At 53.4% G+C, this 27,886-nt stretch overlaps 1 protein-coding gene and 1 long non-coding RNA gene across 4 annotated transcripts in view; one reads left to right on the plus strand and one right to left on the minus strand.

The window, feature by feature from the left end:
• DNMT3A (DNA methyltransferase 3 alpha) overlaps positions 1-27,886 on the plus strand; it is a 78,857-nt gene that overhangs the window by 15,248 nt on the left and 35,723 nt on the right. For 2 of the 3 annotated variants that reach the window (XM_058551659.1, XM_058551658.1), the window contains exons 3-5: positions 12,722-12,992; positions 18,988-19,031; positions 19,486-19,632. In XM_058551659.1, coding sequence (XP_058407642.1) covers positions 12,722-12,992; positions 18,988-19,031; positions 19,486-19,632 — 462 coding nt within the window. Of the gene's footprint in view, positions 1-12,721; positions 12,993-17,700; positions 17,892-18,987; positions 19,032-19,485; positions 19,633-27,886 lie in introns of those variants that run through there. The other variant, XM_058551660.1, reaches the window with a different exon arrangement.
• On the minus strand, positions 8,931-17,544 carry LOC131412148 (uncharacterized). Its single transcript, XR_009221711.1, has 4 exons — positions 17,416-17,544; positions 11,915-11,989; positions 11,698-11,825; positions 8,931-10,048 (listed from the first exon to the last, which is right to left on the minus strand). It is a non-coding gene; the product is annotated as an uncharacterized LOC131412148 (long non-coding RNA).

Consider the following 27,886-nt stretch of genomic DNA (forward strand, 5'->3'; position numbering starts at 1 on the left):
CCGGGTGCTGGGGACAGGAGCCACCGCCTATAGCGACCTGGCAACCCTTTGACTCATTTCTTTGAGTCCCTGGAACCAGAGGGAGGGCACAGCAGTGAGAGGTGGGGTGAAGCCCCAGGGCAGAGGGTGCAAGGAGATCAGAGGCCAGTGTTTGGAAGGAAAAGCACTGTCTTTGGAGTCTGACAGACCTGGGTTTTAAGTCCCAGCTCCACCACTGAGCACCTGTATGACCTTGAACAAGTCACTGCCTGAACCTCGGGTTCTGCCTTCTGAAAAATAGAGATGATAGGGATGCATTCCTCCTAGACCCCAATGAGAATTAAATAGGTTCAAGCACCAAAGAGCCATTTCTCAGCAAAGATCGGTCCTGCCCTTGCACGGCCAAACCTTTCCTCTTTAGGAGGCCGCAGCAACCTTAGTTGGACAGAAGAAATAGCACTGGATTTACCGCTTCCTAGCTGTGTCACCTTGAGAAAGTTACTGAACTTCTCTGAACTTCTGCTTCCTCATTGGTAGAATGTGGCTGCCAGTAATACCTGCCCTGTCCACCTCCAGGGGTGCTTTGTAAACAGCCAAGTGGAGTCCAAATGTGCAGGGCTGGCTGGGTAATAAACCTGGTCCCCTGCAGGGGCCAGTGGAGCCAGTGTCTCCAAGGCCTTTCAGGTGGGAGCCTAGCATCGGCCTCTCAGCAGCCCCGGTGGGAGGCAGTGTATATCCTGTGCAGGTCATAGGCTGGATGTGGTCCAGCCTATGTCCTGAGTGACACCTGCAGCCACCTGGACTCTCAAGAGAGGCCCCAGGATGGGAGAGAGAGTGTAGAGAAGGCAACGCTCACTGGGGAGGCAGCTGTTGTGAAAGGGACCCCTTGCACATTGGAGGAACAGAGAAAGACTGACCCCAGAGAAAACAGCCAGCAGACCTTCCTGGGCAGCAGGCCCCTGGGCCCCCAAGGGAGCCCACATGGGTGAAATGTGTGCTGCAGCTAGGGGTCAGACCCTGGTCCCCGGGCCCACAGGCCATCTGGTTCGCTTGTGGAGCAGGTGCTTGCCCTGGCCTCCTCCCTTCCCCAGCAGAGGAACACAACAGGGAGGGCTTCTTGGGGACCTCATGCAGCTGTGGCCCTGGGAACAGATTGACCAGGGAGCTTTAATGAAGGTGAGTGTGTGTCATCCAGCTAAGCCTGGAAAGGGGAGGGAGCTTGGCTCAGATCCCCACAGGTGGAACAGAGGGGGAAGTGCTGGGAAGCAAGAGAGGAAAACCTAGCTGCAGGCCGGGGTCTTTATTTGTGCAAATGTTGTGTATCCAACGCTGGACAGGGAAGGATGAGGTACGTCCACTAGTCTCCTCACCTTCCCCCGGCCCCAAGGCTAAGAAATCAGCTCTCTCCTCCTTTTGCCCCCAAGGCCTATCTGTCCCATCTGTCCCTTCCACTCATTCCTGCTTCTGCATCTGCCTCCTGGCTGTACCCTCACCCAGACCAGACCCCACCTGCCCCCAGTAGGCTCTCTAACTCCCCAGCCCTTCCTCCCTTCAGCGACAAACAGTTTACACCTACCGAGCACCTACCAGGGTGAGGAGGCCACATGGATAAATAAGACTTATCTTCCAACCTAGTGTGCCAGAGAGGAGGCCACACGTAATATACTGAATACAGTCCGTGGCACATCTCTGTTCAAGAATCTCCAGGGACTCGATGTCTTATGGGACCAGATCTGGAATACTCCATCTGGCTCCACCCCATGTGATCCCTCCTGCCCCTGCACAGGTGCTCAGCATCCACCTCTTTTGCCATAGAAATCCCATCTCCTCACTGCTCCCTGAACACACTGAGCACAGCTCTCCCGCTGCCTCACATGCCGCTCCGCAGCCTCCCCCCGTGTCACTGTCACAGCCCATCAAAGCCTGTCTTGCAAATGACAGTTTAGCCGTCATGACCCACACTGGCTCTCCCTTTTGAACTGTTTGTAAAATTCATTAAAATGAACACTAAGAAATAAAAGATCAGGTACAAGCTGGCAGTGGGCCACAGACCTGACTTTGAGAAGCACCGGTCTGCAAACTGTTTGTTACCTGTCTATATAGAACTTGAGAATAAGTATCTAGAAATTTTTACATCAGTTTGATACTGTCATCATATCCACATGCATGGTTTTGTATTTTACAAAAGTATCATTTCTTGATGGATAGGGAATTAGAAAAACCAAAAACAAAACCTGGCCATTCACCCTAGATAGTTGGAAAAACAGGTGGAGAGAGCTTCTCTTTTCCATTAGATTTGAAAGTGCCACCCCACATTGCACTGTGGACCCCACCCCACTGAGGACAGAGGCCGTGAATAGAGGCTCAGAGTTGTGCAGCACATTATTGCCTACAAAAGCCTTCCACAATGGTGACCTCATTTGATGCAGACAGCAAACCTGTGTGAGGTAGGCAGGGGCCGCTGTCATTACCATCCCCACATTTGGATGAAGAGACTGAGGTTCAGAGAGGATGATTGGGTCTTGGACTTCACACTTCTCAACTATAAAACCCACAGTGCTGGTTCCTCCTCACCACTCCAGCCACACGATCTGGAAGACTGGGTATCCAAAATTCCCTTTAACACATGAGTGCAGGGTGTTTGAAAAAGGGTGTAGATCTGGTCCAAAAAGCATACAGAGAAAATATAACTGAGGAGGGCTATTGACCCAAATACCAGGGAGTCTGTGGGTAAGTGGGGAAGGCTGCGGTGGTCTGAAGAGTGAAAGTTGGGCCCGTTAAAACTGGGCAGCGGCGTTGGTCTGTGGCAGTGGCCTCAGAGCCAGGATGCTTGCAGCCGGAGCCGGCAACAGGAAACAGGAAGCCGGCCACAGGGCTGGGCGGGGCTTAGGAAGGGAGCTGGCACCTGGGCCCAGGGCCTGCAGGCTGGCCAGTGCCCATGACAGGGAGGAGGGGACAGAGAATGTGAGCCTGTGTGTGGGTGTGAGCGCCGGGGCGGGAGGAGAAGGCATCTTCCTGTACACCAGCTCCCGAGGACAGTGCACAGTAACAAGTGAGGGTGTCCGAAGCTGGTTCCTGCCTGGTCACCAGCCCAGACAGCCCCGCGACTACCTTCCTCCTTCCTGCTGCTTACAGCTGGGGCACTAGGAGGGATGGTTTCTGCCCTTGCTCACTGGATCCTGAGGGGTGACGGACCCTTCGGGGCTCCATACCCTGTTTACTAGCCATATGTATTTATTCATTGAAGATTTATACCCACCAACTTCCTCCAGGGTTATTTTTGCTCAGTGGGAGCACTCTGAGGTCACCTCTTGCTAAGAATAACCCAGAAAGAGAGGGAGGGGGAGGGAGGGGAGGAGGAGGGGGCTGGGAGCGAGCTCCAAGCTCCAGCAGGCCGGCCCAAAGCCAGCGTTACTCACTCCACGTTGGAGGCCGAACCTCCAACACGGCGGCACCCGAGTGAGCGAGTTCAAGAGGGCAGAACTGCCCCGCTTCAGGGAAAAGACTTAGGGTATAAACTGTGGGAAGTTAGGGAACCGTACGGCTGCAGCTTAAGTCAGCTGGGTACAGTTAACACAGCTGTTGGGAGTTTGTAGTATTGGCTCATTTTCCAACCTAACATGACCTTTTGATTCGTCACCAAGTTAAGACAGAGCTCAGATCCCCTCTTCGTGTCTAGGTCAGAATGGCTCCTTCGCTAACCCCTGGAACCTTGACTCAGTGACTTGGTGCCCCCTGTTTTTATGCACAAAAGTTCCTGAAAGAGTATCTCCCATTCCTGGGCCCCAACCCCTCAGAGGGCTTCCCTGCCTGTGAGCCTGCATCAGCACACTGCTGCCCGCTGCCCCGTCCTCCCACGTTGTTGAAGGTGTGAGGAAAATAGGGCTGTCACGTATCTCACGAGGTTAGAGACTTTTCTTGTAACTGTACCCTGAAGATTCATCTGCTCATTCCCCCACCAAATCAGTCAAATCAGCACTTTCTAATGGCATCCAGTATGGAGATCCTCGCCAGTGGGCTGAACTTCAGATGCCGAAGATGTGTTGGGGGGTGGGGCTGGACTTGGGTCTTAGAAGGGAGGTAATGTTGAGAAGTCAAGGGAACAGTGGGAGACCTTCCTACCTAGGACCTTCCTGAGTGAAGGTGTGGAGGGAGGACGGGTCCATGGTCCACGGCCCGAAGGTGGGACTGTGAGCAGACTGGCCTGGCCTGGTGGATGAGGGTGAATGCGTTCAATCTTGGTTGGAGAGAGAGTTTGCAGCCTGAGGAGTTTACGCTTTAGCCTCTCAAAAATGTGTTGTTTCCCTGGAAGGTTTTTGAGGCGGTGGGGGTGTGAAGAGATGGGAGTCTTGTTTTGGGAAGCTCGCTCTGGCATCCCGTGAGCATGATGGGTTGAGCACAGGAGAATGCAGGGAGATCGGAGGGTGGGGTGGAGCCAGAAAATACCCCAGAGCCTGTTGGGGGAGGCAGCGGTGGGGCAGAGTTGGCAGGGTGAGGGAGGGGAGGGGGCAGAAGATGTTACAAGCCCCAGCGACAACATGAGGGTTACTATCAGGCTGAGACTTCTGGAAGAGAGCAGGTTTGGCAGGGGCCCTTTTGGAGGCCACTCTAGATAGCTGGTCTTATTGGCAGAGTATCTAGGTGAAATCCCAGTATCTTCATTTTGTTTTTCCAAAAATGCCTATTTTCATCCCTCCCTGGCCCCTTCCTCAGAGTCACGTATTCCAGGGCCACCTCCAGCGCAAGTCATTCATTCCCTCAGGTTCTGGCCTCCGTGGTTCTGGCCTCCCGTGGGCTTCCTAGGGCCCCGTGGGCTTCTCTGGAGCCCGAGCTGCACCTGCACCCCTCGTGCTGCTGCAGGTACTCGTCGGCACACACATCTGGGCAGAGTTGTTGACACTGCTTTTCTTTCATCATCCTCACCTAGAGAATTTTGTGCATTTTGCTTCTGCCACCTCAAGAAAGAGATAACCAAGCTGGAACAGCTCCAGAGAAGGGCAGCTAAATTGATCAAGGGGAAGAAAGCAGGGCCGCCAAGTGAGGACAGACTAAAGAGATTATGCTCTCCAGTCTGGAGAGACAAAGGCTGAGAGGGGATATGATTAATGCTATGAAATCATGTAGGGCGGGGCAGGATGAGCACACCCCGGTGGGGGTGGGGAGATACCCACTAGAAACTTTAGAAAGGTTACTGAGGCACCGGAAAGAAAGCACCATTTTCCACAGTGGGTTCCCTTCTTACCAAACCTGTCACCCTATGCATGGATGAAATGACTTCTAAAGAGATTTACTTCAATACGTGGGTCTTCTACACATAATGGCTTTTTAAAGGGAGCCTCCAGCTCACCCTGAAATCCTTTGAGGTTAACTTCAAAGAGCACAGCCAGGCCCTCTTCCAGGTAAATAGGTGTCCCTGCTGGAAGTAGATTCCCAAGTGGGCTGGCCACTCACCAGGCATGTTCATTCTTGTATCCATTTTCCATGGCCAGCAGGGGCACGGACTCAGTGACCTCTAAGGCTTCGCTGAGCCCTGAAGTTCTCTCCTTGGGCTTGAGTCTGAAACACACACACACACACACTCTCAGACTTGAGTCTGAAACACACACATACACACTCAGACTTGAGTCTGACACACACACACACACACACACACACACACACACACACACACACAGTCTGGGGAGGAGGGAGGGAAGGCAGCTCCCAGCCTCAGTGGTGAGGGAAATGGTGGGACCTAGAGATGGGTGCCCAGGCTGGGGCCAGACTTTCCAGAGTTGGCCCTCTTTGGCCTCTGGTCTGGCTGTCCTTTGACCCCACTGCTGGCCCTTTCAGCCGCTCTGCTAGGGAGAAGGAAATTGGAGAGGCCAGGGTCCTAGTTGCAAAGTCTTGGAGCCCAACTCCATTCACCCCAGGAAGGCTGAGCAGGGAGGCATTTGGGGGCATCTCTTGGGAATGGGTGTGGGGTGGACCTCTCTGGCTCTCTCTGCCTGAAGGCCACTTCCAGCCAATCAGATCCCAGGGCCTCCAGGGGAAGGGGCTTCAGGAAGGTCTGGAGCAGAGGAGAGGGGGGGAGCGCAGGCCCAGTGCCAATGCTTGGGGAGCAGGACTGCCCTGTTTGTGTGGACGGTGTGCTGTTTCCTGAAACTAGAGTCAACCTGGGAAAATCCAGGGCTTGGTGGGAGGCTGATGGGCCTGCAGGAGTGCAGGAGCGAGGAGTGGAGGGGGGCTATTTGGTTTTGTTGACAGCGCTTGCGCTTCTCTGTCCTGCGGCAGGCAGGCGGGTGAGTGTCTGTGGCAGTGGCACACCTCTTGTGTGTCTGCGAGTGTGATTTTGTGTCTGCGTGTCTTTAATCAAGAGACCGTGGCTGGCCCAGGGTTCCCGGCTGGCACGGAGCTGAGTGCCGCCAAAGGCCTTAAAGGCACAATGGCGGTGACGACGGTGGTGGTGGTGGTGGTGGTGGGGAGGCTGGGGAGGCTGAGGTGAGGCTGGCCAGCATCCGCCGGCCTCTGGGCCTGCCTCCCGAGAGCTGCCCAGGAGTCTGGGGGAGAAGGCCCCTTTCAGCCACAGCTCCTGGCACCAGAGGGGAGGGCGTGGCAGGTGCCCAGAGCCACCCGAGGACCCTGGCTCCGACCTCCAGGGGCCTCCAGCTGGAGAGGCGGCTGCCCTGGGGCCTCCCTCCTCTAGAGCTCCTGGAGCTGCCCCTGGGCCCAGGTGAGCCTGCATGTGGGGCTGCCCTGGCCGCCCCTAGTGAATGGGCTCCTGCACTCGCAGATGCCTGGGGCCTGTCTCCCTTGTATTGTTTCCCTCACCCCTCTGTGCCAGGTTTTTACTTTTTGTCTGTAAACATTATAACTACAATAAAGGAACTCGCAAAAATCACTTCCCTATTTGGGGCCTCAGTGCTCTGCCCCACCTGAGGAGACAAGGCTCACCTCGTGAGGGAGGGGTGAGGGTTCTGGGGTCTGGTCCAGACTTCACGCAAAGGGGGAGGGGGACAAGGTGCCAGGGGGCTGGAGAATTGGCTTTGGCCTGGACAGGTTTCCTGCAGAAGGTTCCTTCTTGCTTTGCCTCTGGCTTTTCGTTGTGGTGGCTGCTGCCAAGGAAACAGCCGGCAGCCTCTCCCTGGCCCTGCTTAGGCACATCAAAGCCTCCTTTTCCTCGTTGGAACCCTTGGGATTTGAGGTTGGGCTTTTCCGGAGACTCAATCCAGAGGGGGAGCCAGCTCTCAAATGCCTCTCCTGTACCTGAGTCATTCTGGAAGCTTCACCACTTAGAAGGTGTGTGACCCGAGGCAAGCCTTGGAGCCTTTTACCTCAGAAAAGTGAGGGTAACACAACCCATCAGGATAATTGTGATAATTAAATTTATTAATTGTATTAGTGTATTTATGCCGGGTCCTGTGCTTGGTACTAAGGAGCTGTAGGTGGAGTGGTTGGAAAGGAGAGAAATGAAAAGATAAATAAGGCAAAGCTCACAGTTGAGGAGGGAAACACAGTAAACAAATAATTAGGTACAGCATGAGGAGCTCGGTAATGAGATGGCGTGTGAAAGCGCTCTGTAAACAAGTGTGATGTGCGGTGGTGGGGGCGCCAGTGGACTGGGGTGGACTTTACCCCCACTCCTTCAGGCCCAGGCTGGGCCAGCAGCCTGCCAACTCCACGGGGGCTTTGGGGGATGGGGGCGAGGCTGAGCGGGCGCGCCAAAGACCAGGGCCCAGCACAGATCCCTTCCAGGTTTGTGTATGTATAAGAGAGTCAGACAGACAGACAGGCAGGCAGCTTTAAAATGGTCCTTAGACAGAAAGTAGCCCAGTGGTCACCAGGGTCTGGGGGCCGGAGGGCTGAGGAGTTTTTGGTTAACGGGGATGGTTTCAGTTTGGGATGATGAAAAAGTTCTGAAGATGGATGGTGGTGATGGTTGTACAGCAATGTGAATGTACTTAATGCCACTGAACTGTACACGTGAAAATGGTTAAAATGGTAAATTTTATGTTATGTATGTTTTACCACAAAATATTTTTTTAAGTTTTTAAAAAAATGGTTCTCAGAAAAGGCAGTCCCTGGTCAGTGCCCCTACCCTCAGCCCAGGGTTTTTCAATAACAGCTCTATTGACATTTTGGGCCAAATAATTCTTTGTTGTGGGCACTGTCTTGTATTCTGTAGGGCGTTTAGCAGCATCCCTGGCCCCTACCTACTAGAAGCCAGCAGTCCCCCCACCCCAATGTGACAATCAAAAATGTCTCAGACACATTGTCAAAAGTCCTCTGGGGGGCAAAACTGCCCCCAGTTGAGAACCGCTGCCTTCACCCGCTTGGAATAAGCTGCTCACAGGAGAGGCCTGAGGAGGGGGTGATGGGCAACAGAGGAGCAGGAGGCTGTTGTCCCAGGGTGGAGGGGCCTTGCCTGGAAGGAAGGCAAAGGTCAGGAAAATCTGAGGGCCCCCAGGAGGTGGTGGGCAGGGTCTGAAGAGCCAGAATGAGGCATACTGGGCCTGGGGAGCACACAGTGGGGGACAGGATCAAGCTTTACTCAAGTCTGTTGCCCCCACCCAAGGGAGGAGGTGTGAGGGGTGCTCAGCTGCCATTCCCATTCTGCCACCTCTCCTGCCTCTCCCCCTCCCCCCAGCCCCAGGGGTGAGAAGCAGAGGAAGCGGAAATTGTCACCTACTGCTGCTGGGGGTGCCTTCTAAAAGGGCCAGGGGCTTCTGCTGCTACCCCCCCGCCTCATGGGAAAAATGAGTGTCTCAGGGTGTGTCCTGTCTCCTTTCAAGGCAACTGTAAAAATAAAAGCAAACAAAAACAGAATTTTTAACAGTTACATCTGACATGCAACAAAGTTGCAACTCCCTCTAAGCACATGAGCAGGATGTTCTCACTCTTGGCCTAGTCTTTGGCATTAGGAATGAATTGTGAATATTGAGCACCTGCCAGGTGCCTTCCTCCAGGCCGAGTCCAACGCAGTAAAGCAAAGTCCCTGCCTCCAGGAGGCGACAAGCTAATGGTGGCAGGAGAGAGGAGAGGAGGGCGCTGAGCTGAAGGCGTGGAGGTGGGGGCAGAAGGGTGCAGGCCTGGCTGGAGTAGCCTCTCCTAGTGGCTTCCAGGGATGGGTTATGCTGTTCTTCTCACCTGGGGGCCCCTTTCAGGGAGCACCCAGCTCCTCCCCAGGGACCTGGAGTGTCGCTTCAGGCTCTTTGCCTGTGGCCCTCCCTCAGCGGTTTCTTTTTTTTTATAATTTTATTTATTTATTTATTTTTTCCCCCAAAGCCCCAGTAGATAGTTGTACGTCATAGTTACAGATCCTTCTAGTTGCTGTATGTGGGACGTGGCCTCAGCATGGCCGGAGAAGCGGTGCGTCGGTGCGCGCCCGGGATCCGAACCCGGGCCGCCAGCAGTGGAGCGCGTGCACTTAACCGCTAAGCCACTGGGCCAGCCCACCTCAGCGGTTTCTGGTAGGTGGAGATTTGATCTCCCCAGGTACCCGGGGCCCCAGAGAGAGGGCCAGCGAGTGCCCACTACTAACTCAGTGGGGGGGGCTCTTGATGGGCAAGATGGATCCAGGATCGACCATAGCAGGGGTCAGCAACTCCCCTAATCCCAGAGCTCTGGTTGACTCAGGCTCATCTAGAACCAGAGCAGGCAGGCAAGAAAGGACAGCCTGGTCGGGAAGAGAGGAGGGTGAGGATTGGCGGGATCAGGGAGATTTCAGCCCGCTGAGCTGAGCTGAGCTAACCCCAGGGCTGGAGCTGTGCAGAGTGCTCCCTGCCCCGCTCATCCGCCCACCTCTGGAAGGATGGCGTGTCTCAGGCGGCTGCAGACTGGGGTCCTCCAGGGCAGGCCTGGAGGGGTGCTGATCAGTGTGGGTCGGGACCCTGGGGCTGTGTTGGGTCTCAGAGCAGGTACTCCTGGCTCTCTATGCTATGGAACTGGCAGTCAACAGGAAGTGCGTCCCACGATGAGAGGAGGCCGTGTGGTCCCCGGGCAGGAAGTGAGTGACAGCAGAGCTGTCTCGAACAGCGTTGTGGGGCTGGGAGCCTGCCCCAACTTGAAGTATCTGTGGGGCAGCAAGTGGCTAGAGGAAAGGAGGACACAGCCATGGTAAGAGATTGGTTCTGACCTAAACTTCTCAGCATGAGGTGGTCAACAGGACCCCCACACCCACCTTCCTGGGAGTGCCATGTTTGGGGCTCTGTGGTGGCTATGGGGCCCGGGTGTGCCCCACTCTCCAGGCTGCCTGTGCTGTCTCACTTTCTCACACACGTGACTGAACTTTGAGGGGCGAGGGGATTTACACCAGGGAGGGGCATTCTAGGCCAGGGAGCCCCATTGGCTTGAACAGGGAGGCGGGAAAGATCATCTGAGTCCTGGACAGAGTATGTAGGTCCCAACACGCAGGCGTGGAGGCTGAGCAGAGAGACAGGGCCTCCTCGCTCACTTGTGTTCCTGCGTTTGGCCTCTTGACTCTGCTGGCTTCGGCCCTCAGCACCGAAGCCTAGTGGAGGACTTCTTGCTTCCGCCAGACGCCTCCTCTTCCTCTCGCTGCAGCCCCTCCACCCCCTAACTGCTGAGGACTTGCCCACATTTGCAGCTTTCCATGGGAGATTCTCTTCCTGGAAGCAGGCCTGCCTCACGCCACCCCACGCAGCCAGGAGAACAGCTTGGCAGGGCCCCTGGAGTTCCTCTGCTTGCTCTGGAGCCTCATCCAGGGAGGACTCTGGTTTTGTTTTTTGTTTTTTGTTTTCCCAAGGCCCTCCTCCCTATCTGCCTCCTCTGGGGGTTCCTCACCAAATCCGAGTTGAGGTCAGAGACCCTGGGAGCAGAAGAGTCTTGGTTGGAGATTGTGGGGCTGTGCAGGGAGGGCCTGGGGAAACTAGTGCTCTCTCAGCCTGTTGGGGTGCACTCGAGTTGTACAACAATTTGGAGGGAATTTGGCCAGATCTACACACACTTACAAGGGCAGGCCTTTATGCCAGCCAGTCTACTTCTAGGACTCCAGCCTACAGAAATCCACAGGTGCACAGAGCTCTAAGTGCAAGGGGGTCATTGCAGCAAAAAGCAAATCAGCCCAAAGGCCCCCCATAGGGAGCTGGTGGGTAAATGATGGAGCATCCGTTCCATCGCCTTGAGCAGCTGGGAAATGGAATGAGCCAGATCCATATGCACTGGAGAGATGCCCACTATGCTTGTGGAGTGGAAAAGCATGTCACAGAGCAGTATGAGGAGTAGGATACCCTATTAGAAAAAAAATTCTGGATCTGGCTGTGTGTGTGAATACATATGTATAAACACGTAACTTACACATGATTTTTGATGCATAGAAAATAAGTCTAGAAAAGATACTCGCCAAACTGTTAATAATGGTTTACCTGTGGGGAGTGATTCTGGAGGCAGGGAATTGACGTAGGAGCTTTAACTTTTTAACACTGCTCATTTTTGTGTGGTTTGAATTTTTATAATATATATGTCTGACTTTTATAAATAGGAAAAAAAAGACTTTAGAAGGAAGACCCTTCCATTGGCCTAGCCTAGTCATCTCGCCTTACAGGTGGGGAAACTGAGGCGCCCTCTTGAGCAGTGCCTTACCTGAGATCACAGGCCAGCAGCATGTTTGCTGAGCTGATACCCCCCCGCTCTTTCCTGGGGCAGGCATTCTGCAGACGGAGCCGGCGGGCAGGGTTGCTGAGCGTGGCCTGGTGGCCGTGGGCGTGGGGGGACACTTACCTCTTCTGCCCCAAGTGGACACCTCCATTCCTTCTGAGCGAGATGCCCTGGTCTGCTTGCCCCCAGATGGCCAGGACAAACTGCTCACCAGGCTCTCGTGCGCTTGCTGTGTCCTTAAAGCGTGTGACCTCGAGTAAATCACAAAATTCTCTGATATCCTCCCCAGGGAGGTCGGGCGGCTCTAGAGGGGTAACGGTTGAGAAGGAGCTTTACTCACTGTGCAGTGACACTTATGAAGGACAGTTGTGATCATCCTTGATGTGATTCTTGTAGACGTTCAGTTCTTAGACTCCTGGGGACAAAGCAGTACATTGCCTTTTGGAGGGAGACCAGGGACCATGTGCTAGGGAGGGCTCGCTGCAGACTGCCTGCAGGGGCCGTGGCTCTCCTGGGGTCTGTGTGCCTGGGAGAACCTGTGGGGGCCAAAGCTGAGGGAAAGAACTGTGCTAGGCTTTGGGGCGCAGAGGAATGCTGTTTTGGGGAGGCCCCCTTTGACCTTCACACTCCACTCGGCCAGGCAGCTAGTGGCTGTTTGGGTCTGGGCCTTGAGAGAGCGAGAGGAAAGCTGGGAGGGCTCTGACATGGAAGTCAGATCAGCCTGCGGTTACTCGAGTCTGCTGAGGAGGGGTCCTGATTTGAAGCAGGGATAGTGTGAGGAGCCTTTGTTTTCCGTGGGGGCTGCAGAGAAGGCTTGGAAAGCACCCCTCACCTCAGTGAGGGGGTGGGACCGGGTGGGGTGCAGCTTGGGCAGTGGCACCACGTTGGCATACCTGCTCGGATTCTTCTTCTGTTTCTTAAGCTGGAGTCCATAGACCCCTTGATTTCAGGGGGTCAGGCCCATGAACCCCTTGAAACTGAGAGCAAAACTGTGAGTGTATTTGCTTGCGTGAACGTTTATATGAACACAGTTTTCTAAACAGCGGGTGCATGACTTTCACCAGACGCTCAGATGGGTCAGTGACCCAAAAGAGGCTAAGACCACTGGTCTAATCCTCCCCTCATGTATCTTTCTTCATCTTTCCAGGTGGAAAGCAGTGACACGCCGAAGGACCCTGCGGTGACCTCCAAGTCCCCATCCATGGCCCAGGACTCAGGCTCCTCAGAGCTGTTACCCAACGGGGACTTGGAGAAGCGGAGTGAGCCCCAGCCAGAGGAGGGGAGCCCCGCTGGGGGGCAGAAGGGCGGGGCCCCGGCAGAGGGAGAGGGTACAGCTGAGACCCCGATCGAAGCCTCCAGAGCTGTGCAGAATGGCTGCTGCATCCCCAAGGATGGCCGAGGAGCCTCCGCAGAAGAGGGTGAGTCCCTGGCACAAGGGGCAGCCTCTTCAGGGTCGCTGGGATTCCTCTGAGGGCCAGAGATGTGAGGCCCAGCAGGTCCCAGGAGGGTGGGCATGGGCATGGTGGCTGAAGGTCTACTTGCCAAGGCTGTGCCCTGGAGGCCACTGGCTGGATGCAGCCTGCACACGTGCTTTAATTTGGCCCACGTAGCGTTTTAAACATTTTAAAAAATTAGTTGCCAGTATTTAAAAATCAAGAAATTTCACATAAAAATCTGGAGTTCTGGCTTCTCATGGAAAAAAAAAGCTAGATCTGGCAACAGTGGGTTTGCAGATGCCAACGGTTGCTGGACTAGGGTGATGGTGGTCCCCCCTATCCCCGCCACCCCCATAGGTTGGTTGTGTGCCTCGGTTTCCCTCAGCCCCCACCTGGCCTGCTTACTCTCCCACAAGACCCATGGCTCTCAGGCATCGCTGTGTTTGTAGCCCATGGCCTGGGCACTCGAGGGCAGCAGATGCCTATATGGGCATTAAAAGCCCAGTTAGCCTTCCTCAGTGCCGGTGTCCTGAGCCCACCATAGTTTATTTAGTTGATTTGACTGAAAATTTGGTTGTGACAGAGGTGGCGGGGGAGGAGCGGGGAGAGTGGCCGGTGGCTGGTACACTGCCCAGCCCAGGCCTCTTCCTCTAGGGACTTTTTGGCCTGGTCCTAGAGTCCTGGAAAGTTGCCCATTTTTCTCTTTCAGGTTAAGCCAGAGATTTCAGGGCCAACCAAGCTGTAAACATGTTAGTAATGAGGACAACTAGCATTTGTACAGGGCTTCACAGTTTACAGAGCGCTTTCTCATACATTATCACATTTGATCCTCCCAGGGCCCTGCCAGGTTGTTTTGCATATGTGCATTTTAATTTCAGAAAGTCTTCCTTCCAAGTGTGTATGATGGAATGAGTAAATCGATTAATTGGCATAACTCATTTTGCATGCATCCAAACCTAATATTCCTGCAGGATAGAGAACATCTCCAGAAAAGAGATTTCCAAATTTATTAAACAAATCTTTCATTCATTTATTATTCAGCTACTATTTATGATGCTCCCACTATGTGCAAAGCACTTTCTGAGGTACTCTGCATTTGTTGCTTTATTTACTCCTCTAAATAGTCTTCAAAAGGTATTATTATTCCCATTTTAAGGTGGAAAAAAATTGAGGCTTGACAAGATGAAGTGATTTACTCAAGGACCCCAAGGCTGTACGTGGCAGAGTCAGCCTTCATTCCATCCTCATCTCTGGCTTCAGAGTTGGTGTGCCCTGCCACTGTCCCCTGCTGTTCTGGAATGGGGCTTGGGGCCAGCTGGCCCTGAGCCATCCAGGGCTCCTAGCCTCACGTGAGCACCCCCTGGGATGTCCTGACACTTGGAGGGAGTGTTCAGGGGGCCTGAGGGGAGTGAAACAGAGGAGGAAAGGGAGACGATGCCATGCTCCTATTAAAAAGGCCAAGTGTGTGAGAGCAGAACCTGGGAACCTGTCAGCCTCTCCCACCAAACGTGTTGCTCCCTACGGCAGGTGTCGGCTGACTCCCAGGTTCCTGGGACCCCACCACGACTGGCGCCCAGATGCTGCCCAGGGCCAGGGCAGTCACTCCTGCCTGACAGGATGGAGCCACAGCTCCAAGGCTGCTCTTAACCCTGGAGAGTTTGCTTTCGGTTTGGGATTTCCCTCTCTCTATTTCCATTTGTTCTCAGGAGCTCCTTCTTCAATCTGTCAACAGGTGTTTATTAAACACCCATGTGGTGGGTGCCAGGATCTGGGGAAACCATCATGAACAAAAACCTGGTTCTCGCCCTCAGGGACCTCACAGTCAGCTGGAGAGACAGACATTAATGAGAAATCCACACTTAAAAGTGTGTGATTATATACGGAGATGGTGCGATGAGGAGCTGTAACAGGAAACTCCAGCAGGCCTGGGTGGTTATACCTAAGCTGAAGGATGCGCTGGGGTTCACCTGGTGAGGGTGGTGCAGGGAGGAAGTGAGAGGGGGTATAACGGCTCCCAGGTGGGAAGGAGCAGGGCACCCAGGGACCTAATGGAAACCACAGGCTACAGTGGAGAGAGCAAGGGAGTGTGAGATGAGGGGGACAGCAGACAAGGCCAGAGTAGGCCTTTGAGGCTGTCCTCTCAGGGGGTGACATGATCTGAATTGCGTTTTGAAAAGATCGCTTTGCCATCTGGATCCTGGAAGGGAATAGAGGGGCTGGGAAGCAGCATGAGTGGTTTCGAGGATGCTGTAGGCATCGAGGGGGGAGGGTGAATCTGATAAGGGAGGTGGCAGCAGAGATGGAGAGAGGTGGACCCATGCCAGGGACACAGGGAGAAAGGGGAGAGATGGTTCAAAGCTGACTCCTGGGGTTGGGACTTGCACACATTGGGTGGATCGTCTTCAGAATCTTAGTGCTGAGCATGGCGGGAAAAAATGCTCCAAGTCTCCTTGATCTCCAAAATCTGGCCTCGGAGCACTCCTGTGTGGCCCCAGCTCTCTGGCCAGTGGAGATGCTGGCAGGGATCAGAGCTGGTGGGATCCCTGAGGGCCACTGTGAATTGCCCAGATGCTGAGGCTGGTGAGGTATTACCTAGAGGGGTGGGAAGTGGCCTCCTGGAGGTTCGGCCACGGTTCAGCAGTCAGCCACATAGAATGCATACTCAGCTGCTTGGTTCTGAGGAAGGAGACCGAGACCCCCGGGAGGAAGTGACTTGCCGTGGTCTCCTTTCAGTTCCCTTCATTCCAGGCCTCTTTTCAGGGGGCCCCATCCATCTCCCCTGGAACCCCTTTTATTAGTTCCTATACAGGAAAAACAAAGGACGTGAAGGCAGCGTTCCTGTGGCCTGGGCACCCTCCTGTGTGTGTGTAGGAGTCCCAAATCCTGCAAGTACAGCCAGGAGAAAGGAGGAATGGGGGGATGATGAGTAACAAGCACAGGAGCCACCTGGACAGGCAGCTGGTGGCTTTGGGACTGCTCCTGCACTCCCAGCCTTAATGCCATCAGGATAATAGCAACAATGGTAACATGGCTTTCTCTTACGGAATACTGACTGTGCTGAGTGTTCTATAGCCTTGCTACTCAAAGTGGTCCACAGACCAACAGCATCACCTTTCCTCACCTGGGAAGTTAGAAATGCAGAATCTCAGGCCCCACCCTAGATCTACTGAATCAGAATCTACATTTTAAAGAAATCCTCATGATTTCGATGTATATTAAAATTTGAGAAGCCCCACTCTTTATGTGTCTCTTGCGTAATCTCTGTGATCATATAGGGAAGACTCATTATTCCCATTTTTCAGATGGGGAGACTGAGGGTTCAGAGTGGTTAAATTATTTACCCAAGATTATACAACTAGGAAAGGACCAGATTTGGGTCAGCACAAAGCTCCTCTCTGCTCAGACTAGGCACCCAGTATTGGGCTAGTGACTACCCTCTGAGGCAAGCCTGGCCTCAGCCCTGTGATTGAGATTTGGGTTTATTTTAAAGGGAATTTGGGGTAGCCCCCAGCTGAATATAGTCTCAGACCAACAGGTAAGTGTTAGGAGCACCCTGGCTTCCCCTGCCCCCAGGACCTGAAATGCCCCAGGGTCATGTCCGAGCCTGCCAGGGCCACCCTGGAAGGCACACAGCCACCTGGCCCTGCCTGTGACCCTGGGTCTGGGCCAGGAGCAGATGGACTGCAGAGGGAGTGTTGAGAGAGCAGCTGACCCTCCTTGACTCAGGACAAGTGCCGCATTCGGAGGCCGCCCGGTCTGTTGTTTTGCTAGGCTAGGCTGGAAAGTGTGTGCGCGATATCATTCAAGTGGGCATGCGCAGAGTCTGTCGGGGAGAAAATTCCAGAAAGAAGCCAGTTGGAAACTGCATGAGGAAAAGTCATTCTGTTTGGGGGAGCAAGGGGGCTGGGGAAGGGGGGAACATCAAGGTGGTGCAGTGTAAATGAGCTGGCTTGGGAGTCAGGAGGCCTGAAATCTGACCTCGGCCCTGGTAGTAAGTCACTCCACTCCTCGGGGCTCAGTTTCTCCATCGGCAAAATCTAGGGGCTGGACAAGCACTCCATCATCTTTGCAGTTCCTTTCAGCCCTGATTTTATTTCATTCTAATGAAGAAATGATTCCCCATAAGTGTAATCAAATGCCATGGCGCGTCCCAGGTAGGAAACGTTTGAGATCGAAAGGACCCCCCCAGCTCCCGGCCGGGCCGCAGCCTGATCCGCGGGCGGGCGCCCCCTTCTGGCAGCCCAAAGCCTCGCCGGGCGGAACGCGGAGATCTGAGAGGAGGAGGGGGCGGGAGGGGAGCCCCGCTCTCCAAGGCCCGCAAAAAAGTTGGGGAGCTGGCTGTGGTGAGACGAGAGGGCCTAAAGGAAGCACGGAGGAAGAGACAGAAAGTCAGGGGGATACATACCTTAAAAGGCCCGTCGTGCACTAGTCGGCGAGTGCACGCGCGCACGCCGCGCGCCCCCGCGCCGGACACTCGCGTTCCCTCCCCCGCGCGCCCGTCGGCGGCCAGCTCGGCGCTGGCGGTGCAGCCCGCCCACGTGTAGTTCCCGGGTCCTCGCCTCAGGGCGCCCCTGCGAGCGCCGGCCCTGCCTCCCCCTCCCCGGGACTGCCCTGGCCCCCGGGGCAGACGCGGAGAAGAGCCCCAAGTCCGCTCCGGAGAGAGAGAGGGAAAGAGACCTCCTCTCCGGGGCTGAGGATTCCGAGGCCTTCAGTGCTGGGGCTGGTTTCCGCTTCAGAGCCAGGAGATGAAGTAGGGGCTGTTTTTTCCGTTTTTGCCCCCCCTTCCCCCAGCCCCCGCTACTGTGAGCCAGCTTTAGTGACCTTCCTGCTTTGGGCCCAAGCTCGATACTCTTGGCTTCAGACAAAAGTGTTCTGGCCCAGGTGAGAGGAAGGCTCGCTCTCCCGACCTCCCGCAGGAAGCTCGGGAAGGCGTAATTAACCCAAACCCACAGCCAGGGGGCAGACTGCGGGTGTGCTGGGCCTGGGAAGGGGTCAGGGAGGTGAAGACCGGGGCGGGAGCCAGGGATGTTCTGGAGGAGTGTGGCTCCCCTCCCGCTTGCGGCTCCGGGAGAGGATAAGGCCGTCCTAGAGACAGAACTGCTGGGGCTTCTGTCCCAGTGAGCCCTCCAGGAACTTTGGGGAAGAGGGCAGGGAATGGTGCCTGAGGGAAGGGGAACAAAGCTAACGTTTATTGAGCACCTACTGTATGCCAAGCCCTGCCCTAGGCACTTAATGTTCCCAATAACCTAAAGATTTTACAATGGCTCTCTGCCTTGATTCAGGCTAGGAAAGGTTCCAGAGGTGACGCAGAGACCGCTGGAATCCAGGTGTTCTGGAGTAAAGGCTGAGCTCAGGGACCTGAGAATGAGGTGGGCAATGGGGGTACAGAAGCAGATATTAATAATAGAACCATAATATTGAGAAGTGCAGGAGGACCTTAGAAATCATTTCCAGCAACTTTATTTTGTAAATGAGGACACTGAGTCTCATAGAGACGAAGTTGCTTTGCCAGTCTTGCTCCAGTCGCCCTGTGCCCCACCGCCCCCTAGGGCATCTTTGTTGCGCCTCACACATAGAAACAAATACTCCCTTCCCGCTGCACCTGGTGAGGTTGTGCAGTCTGGCCCCTCCTCAGGGAAGGGAGCTCTGTTGACTGGGAGTAGGGTTGTTTCTAGACCACCCTTCTCCGTGCCTGAGTCAGAGTCAGTGGGCCAGAAACCACAGCCCTGGCTTTTCTGTTGTTCCTTCGGACTTGGGCCTCCAACCCTGCCCCAGTCCTTTCTCTGCTCTGGCCGTGCTCAGACTCCTCAGGGCCAGCACAGTGCCTGGCACATGGTGGGCCATCAGGTTTGATACATGAACAACTGAATGGTTGGAGGACCGCTGTCCCTGTGGCAGGGACCCCCGGCACAAGGTGGGGCCTCTGAGCCACTCCTGTAACTCTGCCGACAGTCCCTTTGTTCTTCCCTCTCCACAGGCAAAGAACAGAAGGAGACCAACATCGAATCCATGAAAATGGAGGCAAGTGTTTTCCTCAATCCCCAGGGGCTCTATGGATCCTGATTCTAGGAGAAGAAAGCCACCGCTCTGACCGACTATGGCGAGTGTGTGTGAAGGGAGCCTGAGGTGGCCCCTGCCCCCTTCTTTACACGCCCCTCTGTGAGGAAGAGAGGAAGTGGTGTGGAGGTTGGAAGTCCCCAAAAAGGCAGCCAGCTGGTCCCCCTCCGAGACCAAGCACCTCCCCTTATGGTTTACGTCCATGTGCCCCTCCACCCCACAATCCCTCGCTTCTCCAGCCCAGACAGGGGCTTGCCCAGCACTCACAGGGTTGACATCTCCCCAGGAGTCAGAGCTCCTGTGTTCGGTTCGAGGTGAGTGCCTCCTCAGTTTCCCCTCCAGGAGGAACAAACCCGCAGCGGGGCTGTCAGTGCCCATCTTAATGCCGGTCTGTCTCTCTGTCGTCTCTCTACCCTAGGGCTCCCGGGGCCGGCTGCGGGGTGGCTTGGGCTGGGAGTCCAGCCTCCGCCAGCGGCCCATGCCGCGGCTCACCTTCCAGGCGGGGGACCCCTACTACATCAGCAAGCGCAAGCGGGACGAGTGGCTGGCACGCTGGAAAAGGGAGGTGAGGTGCCTTCTGCCTGGGCCCCAGCCCATCCCGCAGAACTGGAAACCAGAAGTTAGCTTCAGCCACCCTCTGGGGCTGTTGTCAGGCCCTGGCTGACCCTCAGTCCCCTCAGGTTAACCTCTTGCACTTACAGACAAGTGCTCATCCCTCGGCAGTGACTGGTTCCTTTGTTCTTGCGGCAGATGTTTACTGAACGGGTACTGTGTTCCAGGCAGTGTACTAGGCTCTGTGCATATATAATTCCTGCCCTCACGGAGTGACATTCTGTTGGGGGAGACGGACAGAAAACAAGTAAACAAGGGGCTGCAATAGAGGATAACAGAGGCCTGCTTTAGGTGGGGTGGCCAGGAGAGGCTTCTTGGAGGAGGTGGCATTTAAGCTGAGACCTACAGGAACAGCAGAGGTGGCTCTGTGAGGAGTGGGGTGGGGAGAATGTTCTAGGCAGAGCAAACAGCACAAACAAGGCCCTGACTTGTTTGGCAAAGTGAGAGACCAGTAAGCCCAGGGCGAAATGAGCAAGGGAGACAGGGAGGCCAGACGAGGCTGGGCGGTAAGCAGGGGTCCAGTCATACAGGGCCTTGCAGGTCCTGGCCAGAAGGTGGTTTAATTCTGCGTACACTGGGAAGCCACTGAAGGTTTCTGTGCAGAGGAATGATTTGATATGGATTAAAAGGGCAGCAATGGAGACAGGACAGGTTCGGGATGTGTTTTAGAGATGGGACCAGTAGGGCTCGGTGATGGATGGGGGGAGGGGAGGGGAACGGAAGGACTCAAGGATGACTCCAGGGGTCTGGCCTGAACACCCGGGTGATGGTTGTGCCACTTCCTCAGATGGGGAGACTAGGGGAGGAACAGGTTTGGGAATCAAGAGTTCAGGTTGAGATGCTGAGGCGCCTAGAGCCTGGGGCGCAGGGAGGTCCTGGCTGCAGATGCAAAGGTGGGAGGACATCAAGAGCAGAACCTGGCATTTAAGTCCGTGGAAACTGATGAGCTCACCCGGGAGAGAGAGGGGGTGAGCAGAGACCAAGTCCCGGGATTGTGTTCACAGAAACCCCAGCCTTTATGGGCCATGTAGACATGAAGAGTGGCAGGCGGCAGGGATTGAGAAGGGGCCTGGGAGGAAGAAGAGCGGGGTCTCAGGAGGTTTTCCAGAGAGAGTGGCCGCCCAGCCATGTGGAAGCTGAATTCATTCGTTGAGGCATGCCCATTGCATCTGAGGACCTGGAGTAGCTGGTGACGTTTCTAGGAGACGCTTCTGTGGGGATGGAGGAGGCTGGGTGGAAGCCAGCCCATGGAGGGCTTCAGCAGTGAGGAGGTGAGGCAGTGGATACCGAAAGACCAAGGAGCGAAGCCAGTCCATGGAGCACGTCTGTGGGGCTGCCCCGCTGTGGGTTTGATTAGTCTAGAGAAGGCGGTGGACTTAGTGGCAGCGGGCAGGGAGCGGAAATGCGTGAATTGCCACCACCTGGGGCTTTTCACATCACTCTCACTGGTCCTTACCCCAGGCCTCCAAAGGAAGGCCTCATCCCAGTTACATTGTGTGAGAGCAGGCTCTAGAGAAAGTTCAGAACAAGGTAGGGGTTTGGCTACTTGATTGTTTCCAGTTCCGTTGGGATCCAGGAAGGCAGAAATTACTCTCCTGGGCCGGCCCTGTGGCTTAGCGGTTAAGTGCGCACGCTCCGCTGCTGGCGGCCCGGGTTCGGATCCCGGGCGCGCACCGACACACCGCTTCTCCGGCCATGCTGAGGCTGTGTCCCACATACAGCAACCAGAAGGCTGTGCAACTATGACATACAACTATCTACTGGGGCATTGGGGGAAAAAATAAATAAATAAAAATTAAAAAAAAAAAAAAAAAGAAATTACTCTCCTGGAAGAGCCTGGGAAAGGGGGCAGCCTGTCTCAGGTCTGGGAGAAGGCAGGCCCTCATGAAGTGTAGTCTTTGGGATGGAAATTCAAGGACTGGGGCTGTTCTTTCCATCTGGTCAGTCGCCCCACTCCTCACCGCCTGGAATGGTGGCCTGGAGGGGCTTTGCTTTTTAGCCCTTTGTTATGCGTGGTGCTATTTCTGCTCTCCCTTAGCCCTGGGGCCAGAAGCTTAGACATAATGACTTTTAGACCTGGAAGATCTAGAATTTCTGTGGTCCTCAAACTGTGCTCTCTTGAAGAAGCAGTATGGAGGCCTGCCCTCAGTTGCAATAAAAAAGGGGGTCTTTTCTCAACTCATAGGGAAAATTAAGATACTAGAGGCATTTTCTCGATTTTAAGTTTTCTACTAAAATTTAAAAAGACTTTTTTATTATGAACCTTTTCTGATTTACACAGAAGTAGAGAGAGTAATAAAATGAACTCCCATGTACCTATCACCAAGCTTCAACAATCACCAAAAGCTTTTCTAGAAAATCTTTTTTTTTTTTTTTTTGGTGAGGAAGATTAGCCCTGAGCTAACCTCTGTTGCCAATCGTGCTCTTTTTGCTGAGGAAGATTGGCCTTGGGCTAACATCCATGCCCATCTTCCTCTATTTTATATGTGGGACGCCTGCCACAGCATGAGTTGTTAAGCGGTATGTAGGTCTGCACCCGGGATCCGAACCCATGAGCCCCTGGCCGCCGAAGCGGAGCACAGTGAACTTAACCACTACACCACCATGCCAGCCCTCTAGAAAATCTTAAACCTTTGGCATCTGCTTCCCCACCCTCAACCAATAAAGGTAATCAATAAGCATTAACAGAAAATCCTTAAAAGTTGACTTAGTTTAAAATATTTTAGGTATGTGTGACTTGAGATGTAGAGACCTGCACACAAAATATTTTTTCTGCTAGTAAGATTGTTCCTTATTCATATGACATAACTAAAGATGTCTGTGGAGAATCCCATGGAGAATTCCATGACTTCCCATACAAGTGCTAGCACTACCGAGGCCCTCATTTCAGACTAGGGAACCGAGGCCGCAGAGTTATGAGTTGGCAAGCTCACGCAGCAACCAGGGAGTGGGGCTGGAAGGAATTAGAATTGAGGCTTCCTGCTGCGTGTGGGCCCAGCCCCGAATACCACACTTGCCCCTCTTGGGCTCTGCTGGGCTAGGGGAGGGCCAGCTGTAGGGAACAGGACTGGTGGGGAAACACAGGTAGCTTTCAAGACTCCCAGGGCCCCCTCAGACTAAAAGGAGTGACTGTGGCCATCAGCCGTGTTTTCTAAGTGGCTTACCAGGGGTAAAGAAATCCTTCCTTTCGCAGTCGCATCCTAGTTCTCTGGCGTTTGACCGTTTCTTCTGAAACTGCCTCCCTAGGCCTTCCTGGGAAGGCCTTGTCCCTGAGATTCTGGCCCCTGTCCTCCATCTCCCCAGCATCCTCCCGTCCCTTCACTGTGGCATCCCCAGATCTCTGCCCACTCCCCTCGGCCAGCCTCCTTCCCCTAAGTCCTCATAGATCCTCCTTCCTGCCCTCCTGCCGACCACAGCTGTTTCCCGGGCAGTGTCAGCGAAGCTCCAGCCAGCATTTCCTAACCCCAGAATGTGACTCCTGCTCTTCAGAAGTTCCTGCAGGGCACCATTATTGAGCTGACTACCAGAACCCTCTATGTCTGAGCACTGTGTGAGATGCTGGGGCTTCTGGAGCCTAGAGGACACCTGGTATCCAGGATAGGATGAGGGTTTGGGCTGTCAGGAAGAGCATCGCCCCGAGGGGCTTAGACTAATTCTGCCTGGGGTCATCCACACATCAGCAAGGGGTGGCTTTGGCTTTAAAAGGGTAACTGGAATTGAGGGAAGGGGGAGAAAGGGCGTTGCAGAAAGAGGTGCACAGCACGTGCAAAGGTTCTGAGGTACAAGACAGCGTGGCCTTCTCAGGAATGGAAGTTCATTGTGGAGCACAGGGTGCAGGTGGTGACGGGGCCCGAGAGCAGCAGGAATGTGGCTGGGAAGGTGGGTGGGGCCGAAGCAGGGTCTAGGGCGTGTGTGCCCTGCTGTGGGGCTTCCACCAGACCCTGGTCTGCACCTGCCCCTTCCCTGGCCCACATGCCCCACCTGTGGGGTCTTCTTCCCTCGGAATATCCCCCTCAGCTTAATTTCCTTTTCCCATGACCACCTTGTCAGTCAGTCCAAAGTTATTGAGTGAGGTCTGCTCTTTACTTTTCTGTCCATCCAAGACTACCTACCTCCCCAGGCTTTCCCCTCCAAAAAACAATGTAAGAAGACTTAGGATATTACAAAATGAATGAAATTTAAAATAAGTGGATAAGGAAAATGGGGCATTTCCTCCTTCCCTGAGGGTGAAGTGGGAATTCCTGCTGGAGCTAGGAAGCTGTCTTCTGTCTATCCCATCTCCTATTCTCTGCATCTCTTTACTAATCCTTTTAAGAATTAAACTCTGCTTTAATCATGACCAGGCCCTGCTATAGAACCTACAATGGCTCCCCATTGTCTCCCCCATCATGTCAGAAATCCTCTGGCTGTTTCTCAAGGCTTCAGCCCTCCCTGTGACCTCCACAATCGCCCCGTCCCACCTCACTACCATTCTCTAATAGGAAGGTTCCCTATGAGGCAACAGTCTCCCTGTTTTACTTGCCATGGCCCTTCTTTCCTCCCTGCCTTTGTTCCTACTGTGCTTTCCCCTATCCATTCTTCAGGGTTGAGTCCAAGAGCTGCTGCCTCTTCCAGGAAGCTCTCCAGGATTTTTCCAGTCCACACTGACCTCTTCCCTTCTCTGCACCCCTGTAGCCCTTACTGTTAATATTGTTGGATTTAGCACTCAATTATAGTTCATAGAGTATTTTTCACTCACATTTTTACATGTTAATTATGTCTTCCCCCATCTTGCCACCTGGTATTTGGCAGGGAAAACAGGCTCAGTGAATACCTGTTGGTTGGCTAAGCAGTTGGGAAGTTGGCAAATGTAGGACCCCTGTCAGGGAGCTTGGACCCTTGGATTTCCGCCTTGAGGACCCAAGCCTGTGGTTTCCAGGTGGTTTTTCTAGGGGTGCTGACAGGTGTACCTGGAGAATAGCACAGGACCAGGGGACTGGTGTCGGTAGGCTCCCACGGGTAAGGTGGTGCCCCAAGTCTTCACCCTGCACTCCTGCTCTTCCTCCTGGGCCTCCGCTGTGCTCCAGCTGAGGAGAACCTTCCTCCACCTGGCAGAGCTGGCCCGGGCCGGGTTGGGTGGGGGGCTGGGGTGAGGCAGTTCCTCCTCCTGAAGGAAGGCTAGTCCAGGGCTCCTCTTTCTACTAATTATCATGACAAAACGACCCTGAGGGAGCGCTTTGGGTTTAGGTGGGGCTTCTCGTGTTAGTTCATTAGTTCTCCCCATGGCGAGGCAGAAGGGGTGCAGAGGCCCGGTCAAGCAGCTGGAGCAGTCGTCCAGCCAGGGGGCCTGTGGACTCCCAGTTTGTATCACTGCTTATCGTTTCAGGACTCACTTATAGCCGGGTGATGTTATGGCTCTCTCATGAATCTCTTCACCCCAACCCGAGTCTTAATTACTTCAAGGCAAGGGTACAATGTCCTGATGTTCTAGGATCTGCTGTCTTTCCTGGCTTCCAACCTGAAAGGAGGGACTCATGCATCCTTATGCTTATTTAGATGCTTAATACATATTAAATAGTGATGATAACAAATAATCTGTGACCCAAATATCCTAGTCTTTCCTCCCCTCCCCTCCCCCTCCTACACTCAGGCATAACCCCCCATCCCCTCCCCCAAGGCTGCCCAGCAGGTAGCACAGCCTTCACCTTCTTGAAGGGAAGGGTGCCTTTGGAGGTGAGTTCAAGTGCTCACTCGTCACATGTGGGACCTTAGGCATCACTTAACCTCACCCAGCTGAGGTCCCTCCATGGTGGCTGGATGTGGCTGTACTCTGCTCTCCCAGGCGTCTCATCTCCATGAGGGCAGCACTCACCACTTTGTTTTCTGCCTCTACCCAACCCAAGCTGGTTCAGTGCAGGCACTCTGGGACCTCTGCCCCCAGGGCTGGCATTCATTCGGAAGGGATGGGGTAAAGGTTTGCTGAATGAGTAAATAATTCTAATCTCAGAGTTGTGAGGGTTAATAAGGCAATACGTATTTTTAAAGCTCCTAGCACAGGGCTAGCATATAATAGGAGCTCAATAATTTTTTTAAATGATTTTAAATTACATAAGTATTACACAGATACATTCTTGTTGTAAAAACCCCATCCCTCCCCCACGATGTTAATTCCTCCACCAGAGGTTCCTGATGCTATCCATTTGGTGTATATACGACATGATTTTTTCTGTCCATCGATGTGTGGATGCAAATGTATAATTTTCTTCACAGTTGCTTTTTTTTCTTCTCCTTTTTTATATAAATGGAACCACACCGTAGTTTCGTTTTACAGCTTGGTTTTTCACTTAGAATAAGTCTGGGCAATCTAGCCACGTAATTACTGTTCTATTCCACCATATGGGCTACCATGATTTTATTTAACTATTCTCTTCTTGGTGGGCACTTGGGTTGTTTACAGTCTGTTACTGCATAAGCACTGCAGCAGTGAACATCTTTGGTCATGCCTCTTTGTGCCTCTGTGTTTCTCTAAGACAGATACCTAGAAAGAGAAAGTCTGGGTCGAAGGGAATGTGTATTTTGCATTTTATAAAATCTGCCAAATTGCCCTCCAAAAAGGGCAGCACCAGTTTATGCTCCCGTAAACAGGGTATGAGAAGACTTCCACCTTTGCCAACATCAATATTTTGCTAATCTAATGGGTGGGAAGATGGTGTCTTGTTATGACTTTAATTGGCATTTCCCAGATAATAAGTGAGGTTGGACATCTTTTCATATGTTTATTGGCCATTTGTGCTGCCGCTTCTGTGAGCTGAGCAAATGTTGCTTCCTCTTGCTTTATAACCCTGTAGTCTCAACAGACTGTGCTTCCTGTCTGCCCAGGGAAGAGCCGCCTGTGAATGTCCAGAGGGTCATCTCCTGCTGTGCCATATTCCATTTAATAAGCAATCCCTAAGCGCCTACTAAGTAGGGGGGCATTGTGCTGGGGGCTTTGGGAATAAGGAGAGAATTAAGTGTGATCTCCTGGGCTTTAGTACAGGAGATATGAGAAATATCAATGCAAAGGAGACCCTTAGGGACTAAAACCAAACTATTTGCAAAGTATGTGGGTAGCAGTTTTAGGATATTCTGACCGACAGACATTCCTCGTTTATTCACCATATATAAACTAATGAAAACCTGAACTCTTGCAGGATGGCCTCAAAAATAACATCACGCTTCAGGGAGATGATGCCATTTGGAGCAGGCATGACAAGTATACTTTACCAAAAGGCTGAACACGTGTTAAGGGTGCTCCTGTGACAGCCTGAGTAGTGACTTCCAGGGCTGGCCTTCAGGACAGGGTGTGAAATTGTCATCATAGAGGCTCCCCGTTGCCTCTTAAGTGGATGGGCTGTTTGCACACTGGAGTATTCACTTCTTATGGGGACACAGAGAGAAAGCTCTTAGAACAATCCTGCTTTTTAGTGGTGAGAAAACAAGTGGCGGGGAGGGCAGCAGTAACCTGCCCAGGGTCCAGCAGCTGGCCACAGCAAAGCCTGAACGAGACAGAAGGGGTTGGATTTTACTGAGCACCTACTTCGTGCCAGGCACTGTGCCAAGAGCATTAACGTTCACCACAATCCTAAGACAGGATAAAGTTAATTCACTTATCAGGACCCACAAAATGGAGGCCGCCCCAGTGGCCCAGCCCATGTCACAAATCTAAACCTAAATCAGCCTGCACTTACCGGAAACACAAGGAAACCTAACGTAGACCAATCACAATCCTCCAACTCAGCTTTAGCTAGCTCACCTGACCCTAGAAAAAGGACCTGCTGGCCTTATAAGGAAATGCCCGAGCTCCCAGCCAATCGAGTCCTGTTTCCATGGTGCCTCTTCTAACCCCTGTAGAACTCATTCTTGCCCCAAATCCCTCTGGAAGAGTGCACCACGGTTCATGAGACACTGTACTCCCCCAATCCATGGATTGTTCTCCCTTGGACAAAGGACATCAAACTCGTTACTGAATTGTATTATTTTTGTCATTTGACAGATATATTATCCGCATTTACTACGAGAACTATTTTTATCTCTATTTTACCATTAGGAAACTAAGATTCCCCTAGGTAAGAGCCACATGGATATCTTTGTGGAGAGGTCCAGTGGGCAAAACTGGACTCCAGATCTGATGCTCCTTCTGTTTTGCACCCTAATGACTCAACTAGAACCACGTCTTCCTGGTTTTCAGT

The sequence above is a fragment of the Diceros bicornis genome, chromosome 12 (assembly GCF_020826845.1).
Source record: "Diceros bicornis minor isolate mBicDic1 chromosome 12, mDicBic1.mat.cur, whole genome shotgun sequence".
Classification (NCBI taxonomy): Eukaryota; Metazoa; Chordata; class Mammalia; order Perissodactyla; family Rhinocerotidae; genus Diceros; species Diceros bicornis.